This window comes from Cyprinus carpio, chromosome A25, assembly GCF_018340385.1.
Source record: "Cyprinus carpio isolate SPL01 chromosome A25, ASM1834038v1, whole genome shotgun sequence".
NCBI classification, from domain to species: Eukaryota; Metazoa; Chordata; class Actinopteri; order Cypriniformes; family Cyprinidae; genus Cyprinus; species Cyprinus carpio.
Genome location: NC_056596.1, coordinates 21,125,681 through 21,152,615, shown reverse-complemented (window position 1 = coordinate 21,152,615; position 26,935 = coordinate 21,125,681). Strand labels below are relative to the sequence as shown.

The 26,935-nt window shown below is 36.1% G+C and overlaps 1 protein-coding gene across 2 annotated transcripts in view; it reads right to left on the bottom strand.

Moving 5' to 3' along the window:
* Positions 1-1,664: 1,664 nt before the first annotated feature.
* Positions 1,665-26,935, bottom strand: part of LOC109077310 (POC1 centriolar protein homolog B-like) — a 36,848-nt gene continuing 11,577 nt past the window's right edge. Inside the window, exons 11-13 of one of the 2 annotated variants that reach the window (XM_042715873.1) lie at positions 9,044-9,259; positions 8,586-8,752; positions 1,665-1,946 (exon numbers count right to left, since the gene is read on the bottom strand). In XM_042715873.1, coding sequence (XP_042571807.1) covers positions 8,615-8,752; positions 9,044-9,259 — 354 coding nt within the window. In that variant the 3' untranslated portion in view covers positions 1,665-1,946; positions 8,586-8,614. Of the gene's footprint in view, positions 1,947-8,172; positions 8,753-9,043; positions 9,260-26,935 lie in introns of those variants that run through there. The other variant, XM_042715872.1, reaches the window with a different exon arrangement.

Here is a 26,935-nt window from a genome sequence, read left to right as displayed (position 1 = left end):
AATTAAACTTTCATATATTTTAGATTCATTGCACACCAACTGAAATATTTTCAGGTCTTGTATGTTTTAATACTGATGATTTTTGGCATACAGCTCATGAAAACCCAAAATTCCTATCTCAAAAAATTAGCATATCATGAAATGGTTCTCTAAGAAAACGAGCTATTAACCTAATCATCTGAATCAACTAATTAACTCTAAACACCTGCAAAAGATTCCTGAGGCTTTTAAAAACCAGCCTGGTTCATTACTCAAAACCGCAATCATGGGTAAGAGGTTAACCCAGAAGGCCATCATTGACACCCTCAAGCGAGAGGGTAAGACACAGAAAGAAATTTCTGAATGAATAGGCTGTTCCCAGAGTGCTGTATCAAGGCAACTCAGTGGGAAGTCTGTGGGAAGGAACAAAAGTGTGGCAAAAAAAAAACGCTGCACAACGAGAAGAGGTGACCGGACCCTGAGGAAGATTGTGGAGAAGGACCGATTCCAGACCTTGGGGGACCTGCGCGGAAGCAGTGGAACTGAGTCTGGAGTAGAAACAGTCCAGAGCCAACCGTGCACAGGCGTGTGCTTTTGAACCAGAAACAGCGGCAGAAGCGCCTGACCTGGGCTACAGAGAAGCAGCACTGGACTGTTGCTCAGTGGTCCAAAGTACTTTTTTCGGATGAAAGCAAATTTTGCATGTCATTCGGAAATCAAGGTGCCAGAGTCTGGAGGAAGACTGGGGGAGAAGGAAATGCCAAAATGCCTGAAGTCCAGTGTCAAGTACCCACAGTCAGTGATGGTCTGGGGTGCCATGTCATGCTGCTGGTGTTGGTCCACTGTGTTTTATCAAGGGCAGGGTCCAATGCAGCTAGCTATCAGGAAGATTTTGGAGCACTTCATGCTTCCATCTGCTGAAAAGCTTTATGGAGATGAGGATTTAGTTTTTCAGCATGACCTGGCACCTGCTCACAGTGCCAAAACCACTGATAAATGTTTTACTGACCATGGTATTACTGTGCTCAATTGGCCTGCCAACTCTCCTGACCTGAACCCCATAGAGAGATCTGGGGATATTGTGAAGAGAAAGTTGAGAGACACAAGACCCAACACTCTGGATGAGCTTAAGGCTGCTACGAAGCATCCTGGGCCTCCATAACACCTCAGCAGTGCCACAGGCTGATTGCCTCCATGCCACGCCGCATTGAAGCAGTCATTTCTGCAAAAGGATTCCCGACCAGTATTGAGTGCATAACTGAACATAATTATTTGAAGGTTGACTTTTTTTGTATTAAAAACACTTTTCTTTTATTGGTCGGATGAAATATGCTAATTTTTTTTTGAGATAGGAATTTTGGGTTTTCATGAGCTGTATGCCAAAATCATCATATTAAAACAATAAAAGACCTGAAATATTTCAGTTGGTGTGCAATGAATCTAAAATCTATATGAAAGTTTAATTTTTATCATTACATTATGGAAAATAATGAACTTTTTCACAATATGCTAATTTTTTGAGAAGGACCTGTAGCACCAGAAGTCACATTTTAATAAACACAATAAAATCAGCCTATTAATTCCATAAATATAATATTCTATGAATTTAAAATAGTAAAGTGCTTAGGTTTTAGATGCTGTCAATAATGTACATTTCAGTGTCTATGCAAACCTATGTGTGCAATAACCCCACTTACAATTAATAACAATGAAAAAAAATTATGTATTTTTCACCACAGGACGTTCTGTTCATCTTATCTTTTCTACAGTACAAAGAAAATATGTTTTGACAAGGTCAGATTTCTCAAACAGGTTGTGGGGAGACAGGATGGATGTTCTTGCTTTTGCAATGACCCCTGGCAGCACCCCTTTCCAGTTAAAGGCCTGGTCCCATATGGGGAAGGTGGGAAGTTCCGTACTTTCTTATCAGCAGCAGGGACAGCCTGTTCCCACATTTCCTCCTCCAGCTGAATGGACACGAGAAAGAAAAAACATATCTATGAAAACCGGAAGCTCATGAGACTTTACAGGAAAAGGGCCCTTTTCTAGACTTTGTGAAATGTAAGCATAACAAAAAATAAAGGGTAGTTTGAGATGTGAGAGGAAATTGTAGAGACAGAATCGATTTTTTTTACTCCGTTTTTTTTCCCCCCAGAAACAATATTTGGAAAATCACAACAAGTGGTATAAAAACTCCCTAACACCAATGATTTCCCACACAAATGGCATTCCCGGGTGAATAAAAAGACCTATTGAGACAAAATGTTTTAAATAAGCAAAAAGACAGACATAACAATCTGTAAAACAACTTTACTACCCACTTTAATGTAAAACACAACAACAACAAAACCCTGTTAGTTGTGAAATAAAAACACACTCTTCCCTTTTCATGTTCCTCTGAGGTTTTATTAAGTGCAGCTGTTGTAATCAACACACCTCTGTGTCCTTTGAACTTAACATCTCTCTTCTGAAAACCCATCAGGCTCCTTGTCAGGTTCCTTGTATTTAATCAAAGAAAACTAAAACACATTTGGGGTCAAAGGATTTGCTACAGGCCGTGCAAATGTGTGACTTCAAAAGGTGTTGGGCTTAAAAAAAACAGTTTGAGAAAAGAGCACAGGGGGTTTTCGGTTAGCAGAAAAGACTTGTTTTAAGGTTCTGGGGAAAAACAAAGGAGGAAAGTTGCTGGGTGGGGGGTTATTAGCCCATCACACCTTTTAAAATACCTTTCTTAAAGAGATTTTGACAATTTAACAGTGCGTGTTAACCCAAGCCATTGTTCTTCATTCATCATATGGTCTTAATTTCCATTGCAAATTTTCAGACTCAACCCTTTTGCAAACACCTACAAGATTCCATCAGCTGTGGTAAAAATAGTGCAAATACTCCGTTATTATTAACAGCGAGTGCTATGAATGTGTTGCAGTTTTTATCCTGCATCGAATTTCTCCACAGGCTTTTTAATGTTTGAGGATAATAATGATTAGAAGTAAAATTATAAAATAAGATTAAGGTACAACGCCTTAAAATTTATTTAGATCTTAATAAGTATTATGACTTACTGACAGACAGACAAAAAAATAAAAATAAAAAAAGGTGGAAAGACACTTTAAAACACAGATGTGAATGGTTTTAAAGGTCATGACATGAACCACAGATTTCATGATAAGTGCATGTGGGATTTATAACAAGACTAAAACAAATGAATCTGACTCAGCTTTAAAGACCAAAATGATTAGATACAAATCTGGTCCCCTAATTCTAATGGCCAAGCAGCTTTCCAAGAGTTTTAATGTTTTCTCTACCCCAAATTGCTTGAACTAGCGTTTCTCTCACCAATTTCGGAAACTTCCACTTCAGTAAAGCCACTTTCACACTGTCATTCCGGAAAATACATGGGTAATGTGTCCAGCAATTTTTCTCGGGTCACTAGATTTTTGCCCCTTTCACACTGCCAGTGATTTCCCAGAATATGTGCGTGTTCACACACAACCCATAAAGGTCCCGTAATGACACGTGATATCAGGATGTGACGTGTAATGTACAAGTCCAAAACGCTAGGCATGTTAACTTTCACTTAAGATTTAAGCTGGCAAACGATCTCAGCTTCAGCGCGAATAGTGAGGAGCTAACTGATCGCTGCTTCATTACAGTTTTGCATACATTTTTTCATCGCGAACGTTGATCTGCCTTCAAAACACCTGGTAAAAGAGTCATCGCACGATACGGTGCGTCATTACAACAACACACCCTTTACAGCATTGGTTCTGGCTTTTGTTCACACAGAGCTCGTTCCGGGACTGAACCCGGCAATGTTACTAGGTCCCCAACCCGGGACTGATCCTGGAAACAATCCCGGGACGTGTTTGCGTTCACACAGAAGGTGATACGGCAATTTTCCGGGACCAACGTGCAGTGTGAAAGGGGCTTAAGGTTGAAAATACAAATGATGCAGTAGGATTTGTGTTTACAGACTTTTGAGGTCTCTTTTGGGTCAAGCAAAACGTCACAAAAACCCACTCATCATTTTAATCATACACTAGATTTAATTATATTGCATGGAATTGATTTACTGAGATATATATATATATGTATGTATGTGTGTGTGTGTGTGTGTGGTGTGTGTGTGTCTATATATATATATATATGAAAACATATATATATATATATATAAAAAAATACTTCAAAGTGATGTTGTTATTGACCACTACCTTGTATCGTGCATGCACTCAGCGTTATCTTCCGGGTAGAATTGTTCCAACTACTAAAGATAGATTCACAAATAACCTGCCTGATTTGTTTTCAACTGCACTATGTATCCATAAATACACATGAACTAGATGAAAATGACTAGCAATATGGGCACTATCTTCTCAAATACATTAGAAGCTGTTGCCCCAGTAAAAAAGGTTATAGAAATACGTACAGTAATACTCATTCTCTCAAGATAGAAACTCGCAATCTTGAGCACAAATGGAGAAAAACTCACTTGGCAGTTTTCAGAATTGCATGGAAAAACAGTATGTCCAGCAACAGACAGGTTCTAAAAGCTCCCAGGGCCGAGCATATCTGCAAACAGCCAAAACAATCCAAGGTTTTTATTTAGCACAGTGGCTAGATTAACAAATAATCAGACGTCACTCAAACTAAATATTCCCTCACAGTTTAATAGTAATGACTTTATGAATTTCCTCACTGATAAAATAGATAGCATCAGAAATTCAATAACAAACATAGACTCTACAGTGTCTTGTAATTCAGCTTCATTCATCACACCCAAAGAAAAATTGCAGTGCTTTACAACAGAGGACCCCTGGTTTAGAACCTACCTGTCTGACTGTTACCACTTTGTTTTTTAAACGGGGAATCATCTCAATTAATGCCAGTAAAGTATGGAGTGCCACAAGGATCTGTCTTAGGCCCTCTGCTATTTTCAATATACAGTACATGTTGCCTCTTGGTAATATTATTAACAAATATGGGATTAGTTTTCATTGTTATGCTGCTGATGATATTCAGCTATATATTTAATCAAGACCAGATGGAACTTCTAAATTATCTAAGCTAACAGAGTGTGTTAAAAATGTAAAAGATTGGATGATTAATAATCTACTCCTTTTAAATTCGGGATAAGACAGAAATATTACTTATTGGACCAAAAAAACAGTACACACAGAATTTCTTAGATTACAGTTTGCATCTATAGGGATGTACTGTTACTTCCTCTGTAGTCTCGTGTAGCCGGACCTTCAGACTCACGGTAGAAGGTCGGGGAACATTGGCCCATTGGCCAAGGACCACCCAAGAGGCCATAAGACTGACAGACAAAGCAACCAATCATGTTTTGAATTTGTGCCGCATCATGTTTAGGGGTGTCCAAATGTCCCCACAATAACAGACCATGTGTTAAACTCTTGGACGTACTTTAAAGATTCTGTACCGCAAACTTTAAATATTTCACATACTTTTAAAAACCCAGCGTTTAGTCGATCCTGATAAGCGCTCATTATCACAGTTGTAAACAGGACGGCATTATTTAGTTGATCATTTTGGTGTTCATGATTTGGTTGATTATTTTATGATGCATTTAGCTGATCCGAAATGTACGTCTCCCGGAAATCCTGTATAATTTATCCAATATGATGACGACTTCTAAACTCTCATCGTTTTTTCCAATTTTGTGTGCCGTATGCATCAGAATTTCAGCCAACATCTGTGGGCATGACCGTCTGTGGCTGAGACTACTTCCTCTACAGTCAAAAACTTGGGTGTTAGACTTGTCTTTTGAAAATCATATTTCATATGCTACAAAAAAACAGCATTCTTCTATCTTAATAAAAAACATCGCCAAGCTATGGAACATGTTAATAGTTCCATAGCTACCTCTTCAATAAACAAGCTACAGGCTGTCCAAAATGCAGCTGCTAGAGTCCTTACCAGGTCAAGAATTTTTTTTAATCATATTTCCCCAATTTTTACGATTTCTACACTAGCTACCTTTTAAGTTCCATATCAGTTACAAAATATTACTACTTACTTATAAGGCCCTAAATGGTTTAGCTCCTGCATACCTAATCAGTCTTCTATCACGCTACAATCCATCACACTCCCTAAGGTCGCAAACTCGGTAGTACCTATGATGGCAAAGTCCACTCAAGGAGGTAGAGCATTTTCAAATTTGGCTCCCAAACTCTGGAATAGCCTTTCTGATAACATTTGGGGTCAGACACACTCTCTGTCTGTTTAAATTCAGATTAAAGATACATCTCTTTAGCCAAGCATTCACATAATGTATCTCATAATCTTGTACTCAAGTTATATCTGATGAAATGCACATTATAATTTTTTGCTTGGTTTGAATACATTATAATTTTTTGCTTAGTTTAAACAGCAGCCAGGGTAATTTGTCTGTATTTGCTTCTCTGTTTCTGCTATGGGATGGAAACCCTGAGGTAACTAGGAATTAAACAAGCTTCAGTCTTCAGCCCTTACAAAGATCCGAGATGACCGAACACCTGCGAAGAGAAGATGCCAACCCCTCTGAGCAACTCCGATGACACTAACTCTGAACCAACATACAAAACTAGCAAATTTTCCCATTTGTTTGATCACAGCATATAATCATTGCTGTTAATAGTGTTCACTGTGTGTTTGAATATATGTCATTAACTAAATGCAATGATTTTCTGAATATATCTGCCATATGGACATCACCTAGTCACTACTGATAAACTACTCATAAATGTAATGTAGAAACTTTAATTTTCTGTGAAGCTGCTTTGCAAATTGTTGTGTTGTAGATTTTTTTATTTTATTTGAAGTTGATTTGAATGGATTTGTTTTTTGTATAGGGGTGTACAATTGGTTTTTAATTGTATTTATTTTTTCCGCTTCATAAAACCATCTTGTTAAAATGGAAATCCTCTCAACAGACGTTCCCCTAAATTTAAAAAAAAAAAATGGAGCAAGCTTCTTTTGTGCAGATGGCATTTCAGAAACAATATGAGCTAGCTCTTTTCAATTACTCTATCTTTATCTTTTTTTCCTTGAACAGAAGGTCAGAGGGAAATTCCTCAAAGTTCTCTGATTTAATGCCAACCAGGCCTGGCTAACAGGAGGAAGAACTAGTCCTCTGATGTCTGTGGGGGAGCTAAAGATAATGTTTACCTTCCCTTGTCTCGTAAGCAAGCAACCACATATGTGGGTCTTGCAAGAACCTGCATGTGCACAAATCCATAAACAACAGACACATGCTTGAGCAGGCAGCCCAACACAACCACTTTTACACCGGCAGACATGCATATGTTTCCATTATCCTCTCTTTGTTCTTCATTCATGAGTTGGTTGCTCTAGCCCTCTTTTGGTGAACCCACTGGAGACAAGGGGCTTGTGTTTTGTACAGAGAGGTCACAAGCACACCTGCTGTCTGTACGAGACTCTGTGCTGCACAGGAAGTGGTTGGAGAAATTTGGTTGTAATTTGCAGCACAACAACAGTGACATACTGGAATATTTTTGTTGTGTTTAAAACAAACATAATTTGAAATTTATAGTGAAAGTGAAAATGTATATATTAATTATTATTTATTTTTGGTGTATTTACAATTATTAATTTACATTTTTCTGTCATATATATAAATATAGATTGCAGATAAATCAGGAAAATTTGTAATAATAATTCTTATATATTTATATTTTATGCTGTCATAAAAACATAACATATATAGAGGATAATACAACTAACTTATGAGAAAGGGTCATAGGTAACATCACACTCTGAATGGTTATAAATGGCTTTTAATCATCTGTCCACTGTAATGGATGTCACTAATCCTCAATGATGTGACCCTAGAAAGTATTTCTTTTTTTTTTTCTTTGGGAAACTGGTCTAAATGAATTGTTTTCTCTGCCGTTGGATGCATTGTTTTTATGTAAGACTGTTGGGAAGAGTTAAGCAGAGCTGCTGTACACAGAAGGATGCGGTACACAAAGCAAACAAGAACTGCTGAGCCCTTCTGTCCATTGGCTTCCTGCTTCCGCCTGACCTCCAACCAGAGGAAAGCCACAAGGCTGCGGCTGATTGAGAGAGATTAAACAAGGCTGTGAGTGTCTCTGAGGACACTTATTCGGCCTTACATGCACATGTACAAACCATCCATGCTGCCTGGGACTTAGTCACACCAGAGACTCAAGATGTAATTCATTCATAATGGTCTATATTGACATAATACATGTGATGCAGCAGACACAAACCAATCTGGATACTGTAAAAATCTGTGCATGTTTGTCTGTTCTATCAGTCTCTTTTCTGATATGTCTTGCTTGCTGTTGTCAAAACATGACCAGGATGTTGTCTTAGCTGCAGCTGTCCTCGGCTCTTACTGTGACTTTTTTTTTTTGGGGTGAGCATGCTGTATGATCCCTCAAATCCCCCTGCTGCCCTTCCCTCATACTGCTTTGTGTCTTTTCATCTTGTGTACTTTTTATTGCATTGTTAAGTCCAATGTTCTTATTTGGATTGACACAGCTGGATGTCTTTAAACTAAAACAAAAAAAAAAGAGATGAAGAATTTGGAGTGTCCCCCTCTGCAGGCCAGAGAAAATTACCACTGAAGTGAGGACCACCGGGGTATCCCTCACAAAGATTGTCCCTCGGCTTCCTGATCAGATCCATCAATTTGTTGTGTCTGTTGTAGAAGCAGGACCTGGTTGTCAAGGCATGTCCTCAGTTTGTCTTCAGTCAGCGTAAGACGCTCTTCGAGGACAGCAAAGGTCTGAGAGAAGAGAACCAACACAGTTAAAGTCACATTTTACTGACAAAAAAGGTCCATTGTTCATTGTCAATAGTGTAGCAATGTATAAAGCACAGTTCGCACAAATCACTTTCTGTTGGTCAATGCAGTTAATTTGCGTTAAAATTTCCTCTGCATGAGGAAAGCTATCGCCCTTACACAAAATTCCAGATTGTGAGGACTGGATCTGACTAGAAAAACAAAATACATCTGATCTGATTTGCTCTGTAGATCTAGGAAAACAGGATTATTTGACCAAAAAAAGCAGTTCACCTGGGTCAGGATGTCCAGCTGCTGCACAATGTTCTCCAGAGTGCTATTAAGGCTTGATGGGATACCAGAGTGCTCCTCTCTAGATGTTGTCATGCCACCAGGAAGCCTTTCATGTTGGTCTTCATCCTCCTCTTCTCTGGGTCGCGTATGAGTCCAACCTAGACTTGAGATGGGCTGATCTCTGCGGCTTGTTGCACTGTCATGGCTTCTTACATCCTGAGGAATGTGGGGACCAAAATTAAAAGATCTGTTATCATTTACTCATGATGTTTCATATCTGTATGACATGTTTTCTTCTGTTGAACACAAAAGAGATGTTTAGCAGAATGTCCCTGGTGCTCTTTTAACAATAAACACCCCCAAAATAGGTAAAAAATTTTTACGCCATTTCACGACTTCATAAGACTTTTAAGGACTATTTTTAGGGTACTTGCTCGAAAAATATTGGTCCTTTTTTTTTTTACAGAAACACCTGTTTGAGTTGAATATTTTCCCTTGCCTAAATTTCAGTGCATTACTTTTACTATTTACTTTTACTATTTTATGTAATAACTTCTCTTTTTGTATTCCTTGCATGAAAGAAGTTCATATGGGTTTGGAATGACATTTGGGTCATTCAATGTCATGCCTGTCATTCTTTAGAAAAAATATTAGCAAAATCAAAAATTTAAGCTGGGCAAGTTTCTGCAATTTGATTGATTTGACAAAGAAATGACCCACTTGATTTTTTTTCAGGTTCACTGTGATACACATATTAGATCAACAGGAAAAAAGTAAAATCCACATCAACATCATCTTTTTGCTAATAAGATATGATGGAAACATGGAATCAGTACACGGGCCTTTGAACCCATCATGCATACAACCAAAATCCTGACCAGCTCCAGAACAGAGACATGAGGAGGACGAAGAACACGATGAGGAGGAGGGGAGGGTCATACATTCCTGCCCTAATGCAGGAAGAAAATCGATTGCAGCCCCTTACTTCCTGTGCAGCGTCCTGACTTCAAAGCTCAGGCATGAGAGACAGCATCACAGCCTAAGAAGGGAGGGGAGGAGGTGAACAAAGCTGTCAGTGTGTGTAGAAAGGTCCGTTCAGGGGTCCTCCGACACCCACCAGCCACATCTGGGCAACATCTGCTAGCCTCTTTAACACGCTTCATGCTCAGACCTCACTCAAGCTATGGTCCAAACCTTGCATCTTCTTCTGTGTATTCTGTATTCTGTGTAGTCCTTGGAAAATAACTTCATAGCATGGATGATTTTGTTCACAATAAAATCAATTACATTTAGAAAATATATAGGGTGAATTTTCATTTCATACTGAAAATGTGCAATTTCACTGCCAAAGAATTAGATAATTTAAATACAAAATAAATTAAAAAAACTTTTAGGGTGGCAAGAATGCAATAATAACTGGCCTTAACTTTATATGAAGACTTTGTCTAATATTTTCATAAATAAGTTTTATTAATTGTTAATTTAAAAATTAATTTACTTTTATTATTTTATTATTTATATAAAATTTTACTGACAAAACTACTAAAGTACATCCTTAACTACACATATCAACAACCAGTCAATAGCCCTTTTCACATATACAGTCTTTACTGGTAAATTACCGTTAAGAGATCAAGTATAAACAGGACTTTTTCAAAAAAATACCGGTAAATTCATTCTGGCAATTTACCGGTATGAGAAGTTGTAACATTATTACCAGCAAATTACCGGCGATGTGCTCTGTGTGAATGCAGAACAAGATGCACTGATGTAAGACATCTACTCTAGGCCATTCTGACACAGATGACGCATTTACTCTGCGCTGTGTAGTTTGGTTTGAAGTCGTTTACACTACTCCGGCGTTTTCAACCCTTGAAAACTGAGACTTTCGAAATTGCCATAGACCCTGTTTTAGTTTGAAAACAGTGTAAATAGACCAAACCGGAGACTTTTGAAAATGATGGCGTGGCTGCCTACATTCGCTCTGTGTACCCTCGACAACCGTGTAAACAATAACATCATGCTCTTCGTTGTACCTACATGAACGCTCAAGTGACATGACCTTTGGGTTGTGTAGAGTGGATGGAGAACGTTTCTGAAATGCAGTGAAAATACAAGTGCAAACGAGGAACATTTTCACTTTAAAATGCCATGTTAAAATGAACACGCACTAGTGTAAACAGGGCCTTAAGGTCATTTCCAGTTATTACTGTGTGAAAGGGGCTAATAACTATACTGATTTAAGTCTTACAGTTAAAGCTGTATGATTTGAATCACTAAAAAGGACCAAGCAGTAGTACATATGGACACAGACCATATGGCTTATCGCATAAGAAAATCAATAATATGATTTTTCTAGGGCTTTCCAGGAAAAATCAGAGGTAACCTTTTCAAAGCAGTAACAGCTCTAACATTAGAGCTTTAAGCACACATAATGCTGCCTTAGCAAAGCAGAAAGGTCAGATAATAGTATTATTTTTCTAGGGCGTGAGCTCAGGTTGGACAAGGAACTTGCCTGTGTTGCAGGGTGAATGACTGACCTCTTCCTGATTGCTTCACCAGTTGCCATGACAATGGTGTACCTGTGGTTGCACTGAGTTACACTCATTCTGTTACCTTGGTGACAGTGCAAGCGATATGTGAAGAGAAGAATATGGCTGCCTTCAATCTCTCCTGAGAACGTGCACCTTATTAACAACTGTTGTGTTCAGTCAAAAACAGTGTTGCAGTCTGAAGTTTGAAGTGGGCACAGGTGGGTCATTACAGTTTGAACATATTCATTCAGCTCCGAGGCCAAACTGAGGGTCTTTATGCAAGTGCAGATATAATTTATGTCAATAGGCTTGCTGGCCGCTAAGCAGGTGCTTCACTGGGCAATTGGGAATATTTATGAGCTCCCTCAACAACACTGAAACCCCCCAACAACTCTTTGAAATATCACTGTTACTCATTGAACACTAAGGAAATGGAGCATAATGACTGGATACTTGACAAGATCAGAGCAGCCCCTGAAGTCATGTCTGGTCGGATACTCATTAAGAAATGGGAAGACACCTTCTCAACGCCCTCCTCACAACAACATCGGCTCCTCATTAGCACTAATATTAGAACAATGTGTCCGTGCCGGTGAAATAAATTCCTGCATGTATTAAATAAGGGTTGATAGTATTAAAGTTGGGAAGGAAATGTGAGCTAAACCCACATATTTCACCATTTCACTAGCACAGTATCAGAATCTGAGAGATGAAGGCAGAATGCAAAGAGTTACTCACCTAGTTTGTGAGATAATCTATACATCTGGAAACGGAAAATTAAATCAGGGCTCTATAATATGACCGAAAACAACTGCGTGTGACTATTAAAAAAACATTTAGGAGCACCAATGCAACTGACCCGATCGGCATATTTGATCAGGGGAGCTTCAAATGTTTCTACTTACAAATTTTTTTTGCCAACATTGAGTACTGTATCACAAAGTACATCTTGATTACTTGAACACAATGTTAATTGGTATAAGTTTTGTTCAGTGCTGAGTTATGCAAGTTCATGAATCCTCTCTAAATTATAAACAAAGTGTTGGCTTTCAACAACGTTAGCAAAGAAGAACAATGTTAACAACAAGAGGATGGAGGACATTGTGATCGGAGTTGTGTTTTTTTTGTGTCTCACGGGTTTCACAATAATGGACATGGAATGTTGACGTATACGTAAAGTGATTAAAAGAACGAAAAGGAGGACTACGAATCTCCAATGACAACTGGCAGTGCTACATTTGCTACAAGTGCCTGCGTCCGTATATTTATCGCTGTTCGTCATACTTGCTAAATAAGTAGACACAATGTTTACAGTACGTTACAAGGTGTTTTAAATAATGTGGGTAGTTCCACAATTAGTTCCGGTACTATGAAAAGGTTCCTGCGGTTCGAAAGGCCCTATAAAGACTCAAATTTAAGACTCAACTTTAACTTAGAACTTTAACTTTTTTTTTTAACTTAAAAAATTTCATATTCATTGCAATTTAAAAAATGCCTAAAAATGCTTTTGTTCAGTGTTTTTAACTGAATAGCTTTTTCTGTGCTGATTTAGCAGATAACGAATAAAATATTACTTTAAAAGAGCATAATATTAAAGATTTTAAAAGACAGTATTATTTCTATTTTAATTATTTTACTCTTAATGCTCAATGAAATTCCTAAAAAATAAAAATAATTTACAATTAATAAGAAATATTAGAAAAGTTAATATTAATTTGTGGAAAAAAAATTATATATATAATAAAATAATGTGTACAATCTTTACATATTAACCTGCGCATAATCTATAAAAATGTATAAAAATTTGCATTGCACAAACATTTCAGCCAGTGAATGATAAGTCGGTTACATTACAGTCTGGACAGTCCATCTATGACCGCTATGTCATGTTATCATATTTGTCCTATTTCAATGATTACAATGACGGCTATTTTTGCAAGCCAACTCTGACACTTCTTTATGATCTGACCCCTCATGCTGGCTGGACTAGTGGAAAAGTGAAACCAACACTTGTCACTTCTGAATGTAGGCCACATCCTGTCAGGGGACCAAGACCACAGCTGTCTGCAGCACCATGAGCTTCACACAGGACGTCAGGTGACGGGTGAAGCCCAAAGAGGACCCACTTTTGCTTTGGTGTGCTTCAGTGCTCAGGGAATGGGCTTTGAAATGGGTCTTTGTCCCTAAATGAGAAACACACACTTCTGAGACAAACACAAACACATCTGAGACAAAAAAAAAAAGAGAATGTAGATGATGTACATGAAAATGGTGATTCATGGGGATTGCTGTTTGGTTAGTCTTTCATATGAAAAGATAGAAAATATAAAGCTGTACTGAAAGATTGGAATATCAGAGATGGCTCCCGCACTCAATGGTAGGGGAAGCAGACGCTTCCTTTTTCCCTCTCCGTCTGTTCTTGTATCAAACCACTCTTCGCTCGCCCACACGCTGGCTTCAGGGTAGATAAATATCCGTTTTCAGAGATAGCACAAAACTGCAGCATTTTATAACCAGCTCTGTGACTAAGTGGTTATGTCACATTTCGATTGTGACTGAAATGTACGCCCTCATTGGGAACAACACACAACCAAACACTGCAATAAAACCCGCAGATCTCTGTCAGTACCCTCTCATCTGCTCTGCATGCGCTGTGTTCTCAATGAGTGCCGATACTAGCAGTGACCTGAAACCACTAAATGCCAAGTCCACAGGATATGATATAACTTGCTTATGCAAACCAAACTGCACTGACGAACCTGCTTCATCAATCTGGAATAAAAGCTATGGATTTAAAAACAATCAGACAGAATGATGTAATATAATTAGAGGATTCTTTGTAATTCATTACATTAGAATGAAGAGTGTGAATTCGACTGGTGGAACTCAAATCAAAAGTCCTCATTTGAAGAAAAGGGGGATCCCTCTACAAAAACAGGCAAAGAGGGACAACGAATACTGCATTCTGACCCAATTCCTATCAGAGGCACAGTTTCAGATCCCACAGACTGGATGAGTCATCAGGCGCATCTGCGCACACACACCTAAATGGTTCCAAGTGCCCTAAAATCTGGTTGAAGGAATCACAAAACCAAAACGTATGAAAAATGAAAATAAAATGTTTATAGGAAATATATATATATATATATATATATATATATTTTTTTTTTTTTGAAAGAAATTTAGGGCATGTCCTTGTGGTGATTGAGCATCAAGAAGGTTGGGTGACATTGACGTGGGGTAAGGCAGACATCAGGGCCATCTTTAGGAAGGTGCAACTTGCCCCACAGCGAACGGGCCGTTACTTTATTAGTTTATTTCTAGTAGTATAGTAGTAGTAGCAGTAGTAGTATATGGCATATTTGTAATACAGTAAAATATTATAATGAATTTAAATTGTTTTCTGTGTTAATGTATTGCAAAATGTAATTTATTCCTGTGTTGCAAAGCTGAATTTCAGCAGCCCTAACTCCAGGATTCAGTGTCACACGATCGTTCAGAAATCATTCTAATATGCTGATTTGTAGCTAAAGAAACATTTCTGATTATTATCAATGTTGAAATATTTTTTTGTGGAAGCTGTGATACATTTTTTTTGAGGAACAGAAAGTTTAAAAGAACAGCATGTATTTGTGCTTACTGTCACTTTTGATCAGTTTAAAGCAGCTGAATAGTCTTTTACTCTTGCAAAAGAAAAATATTTTACTGACCCCAAAGTTTTAATGTTTTTCTTTGAAAGAAATAAATACTCATACTTGATCTAAGCCTGAGAATCAGTTTTAGCTTTGCTGATACTGTAGCTTTGCTGTTTTTCACAAAGAATATGAAGAGTACAGTAAAGCAAGTTCCTGGAAACCATGTCCATCATTTCCCTATCTACAGCATTCAAACACCTCCGTTCATTTTACACTCAAGAGCCTGTGACTCACCGGTTGCTCACGGTGCTCAAGAGCAGAGTTCGTGATGGAAAAATTCTGACCCGGCATTAAATAACTTTTGCGAGTGAGACCAAAGTTCGTTGCACGCCCACACCTGAAATGCTTGTTTTGTTCTGGGACTGGCTTCCATTTTTGTTACTGTTTGTGCCCTGTTGCCTAGAATGCAGGCAAGGTTAAACATACAGGCTGCGTTGTAGGTGGTGGTGGTGTCAACGGAGAATGTGTAGGAGGAAATTTAGCCCCTCGGAGAAGGCACAGATGAGTCACTGGGAGAAAAATGAAGGTTAAGTCTTGAAGGTGCAGTTTTATGCACTATTTTAATTTGCCATAACAAAGACACAAACAGAAATTCGTTTACTACTGTATACTCGGGTAAAATGCCACTGTAGGAGTGGATAATGGATTAGAAACATAGATCTTAAAAACAGGCTTTGCATGACACATAGTCAGCCTCAGTGTTGAGCAAACTCAGAAAATGAAGCTAGCTAAAGCTATAAATTATCGTTTACACAAACTAGTTAAGTACAGTACAAGCTTTAAAACAAAAACATGCTAAATGCTAAAATATGGCTTCTTTTTGATAAATATGAAACATTAATTCAGAAAGTGTTTCTAATAAAGGCTATTTTTATTCAGACTAAAACTCTTTGACCAATTCATTGAAAACAATCAACATTCAAAAAGAATGATTAGTTCATGAACTGGACATTGGTGTTTCTCAATCTAAAAAGTTCACAGAAAATACATATTGTCATAGAAAAAATAACATTGCAGAAACATTGTCAATGCTACCTAATCAGTGTAATAAAATGAATTAAAAAGCAGAAAGCTGGAAAGGCTAGTTCAGTGTACCGTTTAAACTCTACAATCTATAGCAGAGAGAAGTGTTTGTGTCAGGTCAAGCTCACTGTGGTGCTGTTCGTAGCAGATACAAATTGATGCTCATTGTGGCAGCCTTAATGTTTCAGAGCAGGAAACCATTAACATGGCATTACGCTGCGGATGGAGGGCAGGAAATTAAATTCGGCTGTCTTTGAGTAACTGATGTCACATTCTCCCTGTGGGTAAATTGATTATTTACTAGCCTTCCGCTTGCTAAGAGCACACTGTAGATGTGGGTCATGCAGGAATGGGGAAAACAGAAAGAGGTATGGTGAGTTTGAGATTGAATGATTCACTAATCAGACTGAATTCACTAATCAATTTTGTCACAACGGTTTACAGTTACCTGGATTCAAAGAAAAGTTATTAACGATTTAAACTTCAGTCTGTTTGCCACACAAAGCTATTGTATGGCTTAAGAAGACTTGGAAAAATGCCACACGAGTTGCACGGACAGCTTTCAAGATACGTTTAACTTCCTGTGCTACACTTCCCTGTCGCTGCTTCGTTCTTTTGCTATCTGTTTAGAAGTCAAACAGGAAGAAGGGAAATTTAAAATGTAAAATTGTATATTTATATTTTATGAGACATTTTTCTAAAATAAATTGATAAAAATGAAAATAAAACAATTATACTATATATTTCCTCATATTTCCCTTATAAAAATATTAATATAAAAAAAAAATACAGAAACACAACAAATTATCTATTACTTAAATATACATACAATATACAATACAAATATATAAATATTTAATATAACACACACACATTTTTTCTTTTCACTGTATAATTTAACTTTGCTATTTATATGCATTTTTTGCCTTTCAATTTAATTTTGAAATAATTTATTATAATTTATTAAATAGGTGGTCATATCATCCCAGTGAAAAAAAAGTATGGCTTGTATAATCATGTTTTTTCCTCTTCATCATTTCCTGTCCTCTCAAACTAAAACTAGCCAAATAGAAACAAAAAACTGTATTATGCAGCCAAAAAAAGTTTTGTCCTTACATGAGGTCATTCAACTATATTTATTACTATAATGAGGGACTTCTTACACATCACAGTGAAGAGCCAAAAGCCAGACTGGTACCAATAACCAAAACTATTCACAGAAAAAAAATAAAAGGTTATGAACACACACATGCTGATTATCATCACATATCAGTCAGGTTGCATAAGCAAAGGATGAAGAAAAGAGCCAAAGTCCAATAGTATTGGAAATTCAGAACTGCAATAAAAAAAAATAAACAAATAAAAATAAAAAAAAAACCTGGCTGTCCAATGAGCACTTAAACACTGTGCTTATCTTGGCTTTAATGCACAACCCTACTGATCTTACAGCCAATGATTAACATCAGGGTCAACAGCCCACTGCCTGTAAAAACTTTGCTATCAGTAGGAGATATCACGCAGCCAGCTGACACCTCATTGAAACGTGTTGGATCAAACCCCCATCGGCAAACTGTTGTTCACACCAAGAGAGAGTCCACATCCTCTCTTCTGCTTTTTGTGGCCTCACAATCAAATGTTCTTTTATGTGTGGGAGAAAAAAGATAAGAAAGCACTTACAAAAGGTTAAATGAGAACATGATGTACTACTATGTTGTAAAAACGTTTGACACAAAGGCTGTGTGCTGTACATGTGGCACATTGTGCAATCTTAAGTGACAGTGGGAGCTCTGACTGTGTTAATAGCTTTGTCATACAAAACTCTCATAAAACGTGTGAAAAGAAAGTGGGACTAAGGTTATATGACATGCCAGAGGCTGACTGTCAAACATTACAATTAAAGCAGATAAAATTGTTTAAAGTGATAGTTCACCCAAAAATGAAAATTCTGTCATTAATCACTCATCCTCATGTCGTTCCAAACCCGTAAGACCTTCATTCATCTTCGGAACACAAATAAAGATATTTCTGATGAAATCCGAGAGCTTTCTGACCCTCCATAGACAGCAAGGGAACGTTCACGTTCAAGGCCCAGAAAGGTAGTAAGGACAACGTTAACAGTCCATTTCAACCTTAATTTTATGAAGCTATAAGAATACTTTTTGTGCGCATACGGACTGATCGTGACAGAATACACTCCCATCTTCTAGCTAAATTAGGGCTAACATACCATATCTTTGACATAATGCCACCGACTACCTAAAAAAACCTAATGTAACAAATAAGAAATGTAATTAATTAAAACTGACACAATTTTACAAAAATCATACATGCATAAAATCTCATTTATATATAGTTTTAGTTTTATATATAAAAAAAAAAAAAAAGAAAAAAAAAAAATATATATATTTAATATATATATTAATATAATATTTTTAGGAATATGCTGTCCACTTGCTTATAATTTTTATTATTATAAACCAAATATATAAAACATTATGAATTTTTTTTTTTTTTACTTTTTTATTATTTTTTTTAACTAATTATTAAAAACAATAACAACAACATCAACAACACACAACAATAATAATAATAATAATATAAAACAGGATACAAATTTGAACTATTTTTTACTTGGTGTCCAAAAAACACTACTTATAGCACAAGATGCTGCAAAATAATAATTATTCTAATAAAAGTAACAATTGGCATGTGTAATTCAATTGCATCATTTTTTATTTCTAACATTTTGTCCCACCCTGTCGCCATCCTCGCTGCACTTCCACTTATTTTAAGGTGCATTCAGCACTTCTGTTTCTGATCTCACCCCCTCCTCTTCTCTTTTTTCCTCTCTCTCCATCACCCACTTCTGCTTTAATTTTTAACTCTCTTGCTCAACGTCGGCTGTGCACAGCTGCAGCTAAGACAGAGCCAGAATACTGTGGATTTTCCATTTAGGAATAGGACATTGTCAGAAATTGCCTGGTCCAAAGCTCGTGGACTGGTCTAGACTGAACATAATGCATATTAGCTACATCAGAACATTGCGATTAGTGAGGCACGAACCGCAGTTCACAAATGCAAAACGTGATGCTACATCGATGAGCTGGCGACACCTCGATCGCTGTCAGATGTGAACTCACAAGAGCCACTGCTGTGAGAAGAATGCTGAAAGCTAAAATGGAAACAAGATTGGGAAAGGAACAGAAGCTGAGTGGCGGTATAGCCCTGGTGTTAAGGTGTACTTGATCATTGAAAAGTGGTGTGGCAATTACTGGAGATTTGCTGGTGTCAAATGATTTTCTTCGAAATGCTGTGGACATTTTCTCAATCCAAGTACATAATGGAGAGCAGCTCCAAGTATACTTTATACCTGTATATGATCTGACCTGAGCCTCATAATCTTAAGAATATTATAGAATAATTATTATATTTTTTGTATTATATTATTTTTTTTAGAGAGAGATTTTTATATTGTGTGCCTGTTATAATATATATTTTATTAATTTTTTTTTAAATAACATTTGATAATAAATGTAAAGAATTAAAACCGATGCAATTATATAAATGTTTTATATAAAATATCCAATTAATAAATTTTGATCATATGTATAAGATTCTCTGAAAATATAAAAAAAAAACAATTAATATGAGGGGGAAAAAGTCCTCATAATTTATTTCCTTCATAAAATATTAATATAAAAATAAGAATGATATTCAGAAAGAAAGAAATACTCAAGAAATGAATTAAATTGTTCAATGTTTTGACTTCATATTTACTACAGGCTGAAAAAAAAAATTCTTGCACTTTCTCTCCTGTTTGCTTTTCTGCTACCTGCTGAGTCTAATACTGGCAGATGGGTGTTTTTTTTTTTCGTATCATAAACCTATTTTAAATCAGATTTTCAAAGAATTAGGCAGTTTTTTTAATATTTACCCCTCTCTGCAACACATGCCAAATTACACACTCAGCTGGCATGAAAGAAAATCATTTCCACATTACGGTGCTTAATACATTAAACAAGTACAACCAGTCAGAACATAAAACGTCTTAACTATGAGCTAGTAATGAATACCAACTGTTGTTTTTAATCTGTAAATCAGTGGATCAAAAGTCCTCCATATTTTGAATAATTTTTCTGACTTGAAGTGGAGCATGAAGTATCTCACTAATCCCTGCTTACAAGCTCGCAGCACTGCAGCAAATAGTGCGGACAGATTGAAAGTTCAGGCGTTTGATTGACAGCTACAGCAGCAGGTGGCGCAGGGTCCAGCTGAGCCTCTGCCCTTCACCAAGCTCTGCCAGGGAGTCTCAGCCTCAGCATGCAGCCTCTCAGCTCCACCATTACTCCCTAAACCCGTCAGACAGAACTTCACGTCAAATCAGCTTAAGAGCAACAGGAGCTGGCGACTCTGTTGTGGCATATGGTTCAACCTGTTCCAATTACCCACTTAGAAACACACTTCCAAAATGCTGATTCAAAAGGTATCTGTTTTAGGTACCTAATTTTAGCCAAGTTATAGTACTGCATGAATCTTTTGTGGAGAAGGCAATCCCAGAATGCACCGCAACAAGTTCAAGATGGTAAAATCATCTTAAAAATGTTACCAATAAAAAATTGTTCAGTGCAATTAAAAATAGATGGACTAATATTAAAATTCCAGCTAGTACTGATAAACTGATAATAATTTTATGGTAGATAAATGATAAATAGCTTTAAATTAAATAAAAAATACCCTACTAGTAAAAATAAAACCATTTTAAATTATACAAATGAATCACATTTAAATGATACATATAGTAGTTATTATTATTAATATTAAATTAAAAAGGTAAAAAAATATTATAGATTTTATATTTTAAGATTGAAAGAACATATACATTTAATATTCTGAGATTAGTTAAAAATTACATTTAACAGCATAAATAATAAATGATTAAAGATTAATTTTTTTTGATTAATTAAAGTAATTAATTAAAGAGATTAACTGCTGTTAGATGATGGCAAAGGAAATTGAAATGTAAAAATAGAGGAAATGAGCATGCACAATTAAAATTCCAATAGTGACAGATACTGATACATTTAAAAATAATAATATTAAACTAAAATAAATCTCTAATACCTTCCAATAATTAATATAGTACATATATATTACACATCCCTAATTTATTAAAGTATTACTCTATTACTTAAGCTTACATGCAAAATTTAAATTATTTGGAAATCAATACATCATGTGTCTCCCAGAGGCACAGTGCTTCCCCAGCAGTGTGGATGCTCTCACGTTCCATGTGACGCTGGAGAGATGAGAATGCAGAGATGAGATGATATTGGCGGTGAGGAGTCTCAGAATAGTGTCACTATGTGAAAAGGCCACTGGCTCATGAGTGCGGCATATCCATAGGTCAACCCCATAAAGCAGAATATCAAGGCTCCCCTGTGCTTCCTTTCATTTGAGCTGGTGCCAGAGGCGGCAGATTACTGAGAAGAGCTTCCTGTTGCTCTAAATAGGTATGACATCTGCAATTCAAATTGAAAACGTAAAACTACAGGTGCACTCTTCCACTTGCTGCTTGGTGTTTTTGTGTGTGGTTTGCCATGTATGAGTCAAATAATGATGTTTAAAATTCCGAAATAAATGGAAAGTCTAGGATATTCAATATAGACATTGCTTTCTGTGATCAATTGAGGGCCTCTAGCCTTCAGTAAGCTCTCATGCCGTCTCACTATAGTGAAGAATTACTATTTTGTTAGTGTTGCTCAAGCAGCACAGGCAAGAATCAAGACAGTAAAACCTTTTCATTCTAGTTCAAGCCGATTAGGCTAAACGCAGAAAAATCATGCCCATATTGGTCTTTTTTTTTTTAAGTTTTAACAATTTGATTTCTCTGAAAACCTATTAGTCCAAACCAGACAGCTTTAGAGAAGTCTGCTTAAATTTGTTGCCTCAAAAGGCCAGTGAATTCCATTAATGTTACATTAAAAAAGCTAAAGAGTCATCACATTTCAAGTGAAGCTGATAAACAGAGGAAATTTCATTTATTCATTATAAAAAAGACTAAATGACCTATTCTGACTATACAGGCTTGAAAAACTAATGGTAGCAACAATTGCTGTTGGTCAAATGTGAAAATTCAGACAACATTACATTCAGGATCTATCTGTTAACAACTAATTGAAATTAAGAAAGCTACTTTTTTTTAGAATTAGGGATGTGTCATATTGTTTAATGTTAAATTACATCTGCTGTCAAGTAACAAACACAAAAGTTAATCTCTAAACAATAATAAGTCAATCACAGAGTTAAATATATTTTTATTAAATCTCAAAATATTTTTAACTAAATGTATTTTTTTTACTTTTTGCTTTATTTTTAATATATTAATAGTAATAATAATTGTTAAAATTATTAATGTACAGCATCTTATTATTCTTGCTATTATTTTAGTAGATGTAAAAATAATGTATGAAATATAGTAATTATTATTTATTGTTATTTATATATTATTGTTATTAATATAATTACTATTAGCAGTAATAATAACAATATTAATAATATATTTTAAGTATTATATATTGTTAATATTTATATATTGTTATTAATAAAATTTGTAGCAGAGGTAATAATAATAGTTGCCATAAAAATGTATCATATCGGACATAATATTCAGTATCCTGCACCCATAGAATGAAGTACATAGTACAAGATGGATGGAATCCCATTTTTCCAGTGCTAGAGAGGATGTTAAACATGACACTTAAGCTCAGACTACAGCATGCCATTCCCAGAGCAAGGCTAAGCAGACAGCCCATCATTCTCCAGACAGGAGAAGTTAGTAAGATTGCAACCCGGAACAGAGTTTGGGCATCTCTGGCATATCACATACACCTACTACTTGAAAGGTGTGAAACTAGTGGCCAATTTTATCCCTAACCAAAAAAAAAAAAACCTTGGCATCTCCTTTCCATCACTTCCATGTGCTAGAGTGATGGATATCAGTAAGCAGTAAAAAAAAAAAAAAAAAAAAAAACACAGGAAGCGAAAAATGGTGTGGCATGGTCTAGAATGAGCTTTGGGTTTGACACTTGACCCACTGCAGCCTCGAGGGGGTCAATGCGGGTTAAGAGAAATATGGGAAAGAGGACCGACATGAGGAGATGCGGATGTTTTCCAGCACTGGCTTGGAAAAAATGTAGACACACTTTTGTTAAGTAAACATGAGAGAGTCACATACGCCATCCCTCCACAATTCTTCCATCATCTCCTTGAGGTTAGGGTTGAGGTCAAGCAGATCCTCCCCCTCTAAAGCAACCTAAAGTAAGAGCCACTGTTTACATTTGTGCTTTTGCATGGCAATACTAAAGGTGGTCAGGCAGCGAAGACCCATTACTGTGGTTCACCCGAAACCCAAGGCTATTTACAGTAAGTCAATAAAAGATTCCAGTGTTAAAAGGGGATGCAACAGACAAGGGTGGCCGTAAAACAACTTTTATCATTTTAATCTTGGTCTTACGACAATGACCACAACAGAACAAAGCACGCAACAGAGGACTTCCCTGACCCAAAGTGGGCTCAACAATACAGTAATTTCTAATTCAAAGCGGTTCTTCCTGTGGTCTCTTATTCAACAAGGGCTTCTGCTGAGTGACCTCCATAATGGCTTCACTTACTTGTGATCATCACTTGGCCTGATGACCCCTTTTTAACCCCAACTATACTCCACAACACCTGTTTTTTCACAATGGGGTGATACACAAATACAAACAGTGATACACAAATGGCAGCAATGCAGATGGCCTATTGAGTCAGGGCTATCTTTTTGTGATGTTTGGTTGCAATTTGCAAATTTTTGCTTTAAAACTTATAAATTACAATTATTATAAAATAATATTATTATTTTATATATTACAGATTTTTTTCTAAGTTATTTTATTATTTTTTACTTTTATTATTACTTTTTTATAATTATTATTTTTACTTTATATATTATATTTTTATATATTTATATATTATTATTATATGGTATATATGTGTATTATATATATATATATATATATATATATATATATATATATATATATATACTGTATGTCTGTGTGTTTGTGTATGTGTGTGTGAGTGTGTTGAAGTTGAAAAGACTAACAATCAGTGTAAAAAATTATAATAAATTTGTTAAGTGTTTATTTTCAAATATTTCAAAACTATTAGTTATAAATTATAAATCACTTTAAATATTGCAAAATCAATCCAACAAATTTAAAGTTGTTTATTAAATTAACTTAAACTTTAATTAAAATGTAATTAAAAGAATCAGTGTGAATAAATGCGTAATACTAGATCATTTTCAAATATACAGTATTCAAATTATTATTAAATGATAAATTGAAAAATATACATTTAAAATGCAAGCAAAAAATAATTTATTTGAATGTTTTTATATATATATATTATTTTATATGTTATATATATATATATATATCTATAATATATATATATATATATATATATATATATAATATATAATTCATAAAGACTTTTAAAATGTAATGTATGTATGTATTTTATGTTGAGGTTAGTGAAAATTTTGGCAGGGTAAGCAGAAATCTGAATTACTGGCTGGAAGGAAAAGGAGTTCACCTGCATGTTAAAAATAACATGCTGAAAACCCTCTCAGCATCTCTAAAATCATCCACCGCCGCTGTTGCTGGATGACTAGTTGGGCATCCTACCCATCTCTATAACATAGATAGAGTGGTAATTTGAAAGCTTATAGTTTGTCTAGCCAGATTTAAGTAGTAATGATTACCTGTGTCTACATTTCATGATGTAAACCCTCCATTATGTATTATATACAGTATTCATATATGAGCCTCCCAGGTTAACCCCCAACACATCTGGCTGAGCAAAAGTAAGAAAACGAGGGCAGTGTCAACTCTCCAAAACACAGAGAGAACATTGCAGGACATCTGACTTCTGCCGTGTCAGCCAATTATAGGGATACACATCCTGTAATTTGATTCTGGCTAATCTAATTGATCCATGCAAAATCAGGAACATCAGCGAAGCGCTTGTTAAGCGTGTTTCCTAAATCATTGCCCTCACATGAGGTAGTCTGTAAATAGCACAAAGAGAAAGTGGCAGAGCGAGTGGGATGAATGCAGTCCTCATGAGAGATGTGGGGGAAGCAGAGGTGAAGCAAGCAACCAATTTTCCCCCCAGCAGCGGTGCAGGTTTCTAAAAATACAATCATGCAATGGCCAATGAAGAAGGGATAATGAGATTTCAGAGGGTTGTAGTGTCTGAATATTCTAACTCGAGGTCTGGAAGGATGGCAGAGTCAGGGGGTCAGGAAGATAAAAAGGTATTCGAAATTGGAGTCGTTGATAGTTACGTTAAATTTTCCAGTCATTTCGCATGTTTTGAAACTGTGAATAGTAAAATACCTGGTCCTTTTCTGATGTGGGAGGACTGTTATTTCCAAATGAGCCCCAGCTATTCAATGTGTTTGAGGTTTAGCTTTTCAGAATCAGGCATCTAAAACAGTATCAGATACAAAATACAATAGTATTAAATCAATTAAATATCCAGATACTGGGAAAAATATGTATGTGTGTGTATATGTGCATAATTGTCCCCCCAAAATCTGTAGTTTCTACATTATACTGTAGATGAAACAGTATATACAGTAATAAACAAATCATGACAATAAAACCTGTATGACACCAATCCTGTGAATTACATACACTCTCACACACAAGTTCCAAAAATCATTCTGATACAACAAACACACAAAAACAGTTGCCAGTTGGAAACCATTCCATTGTTCTCCAAGGACTGCAAGTGCAAGAGAGCAGACAGATGGAGAGATTCTGACCCTGGGTCATTTCTCAGGTTGAGGAGGTTTCTCTCAGTTCTGTGCTAATGGTGATCTAGCTTCTGGGCCTGATGGAAAAGAGGCCCCAGATTGGCTACAAACATCATGTCTGCTCATCATATAAATCATATTTACATCATACAACGGTCAATATTAGGAATTTCATATTTGCAAAAGACCTCATCCTTTGGGCTGCTGGTGCAGTGGAATATTAATTTAGTGTTAAGGTACAATTTTGTCTAAATAAACTGACAATAATCAGGAAAAAAAAGGTATGAAAGTCGTCGTCAGAATACTCCATCTAATATAACCCATCTAATATAACCCAGATTGCACGTCTGATGGCAGATGGAGTATTCTGAAGACGACTTTACTTGGCAGTCTATGGGACAGTCACAGGCCTCCCGGTCTTCATCCAAAATATCTTAAATTGTGTTCCGAAGACGAAAGGAGCTTTTACGGGTTTGGAACGACATGGAGGTAAGTGATTAATGAGAAAATTTTCATTTTGGGGTGGAGTATCCCTTTAACAGATGTTAACAGATACAACTTTTGATTTTAATAATGTATTAGTAAATGTTGAACCTAACATTAACTAAAATTAATAAATTCAGTATAAGTATTGTTCATGTTCTCTAACGTAGTTAACTAATGTTAACAAATGAAACCTTACTGTACAGTGATTTCTACACTTATACAAATGTAATCAAAATGAAAAAATAGAGAACATGAGCTTGCACAATTAAATATCTAATATCAACCAAAA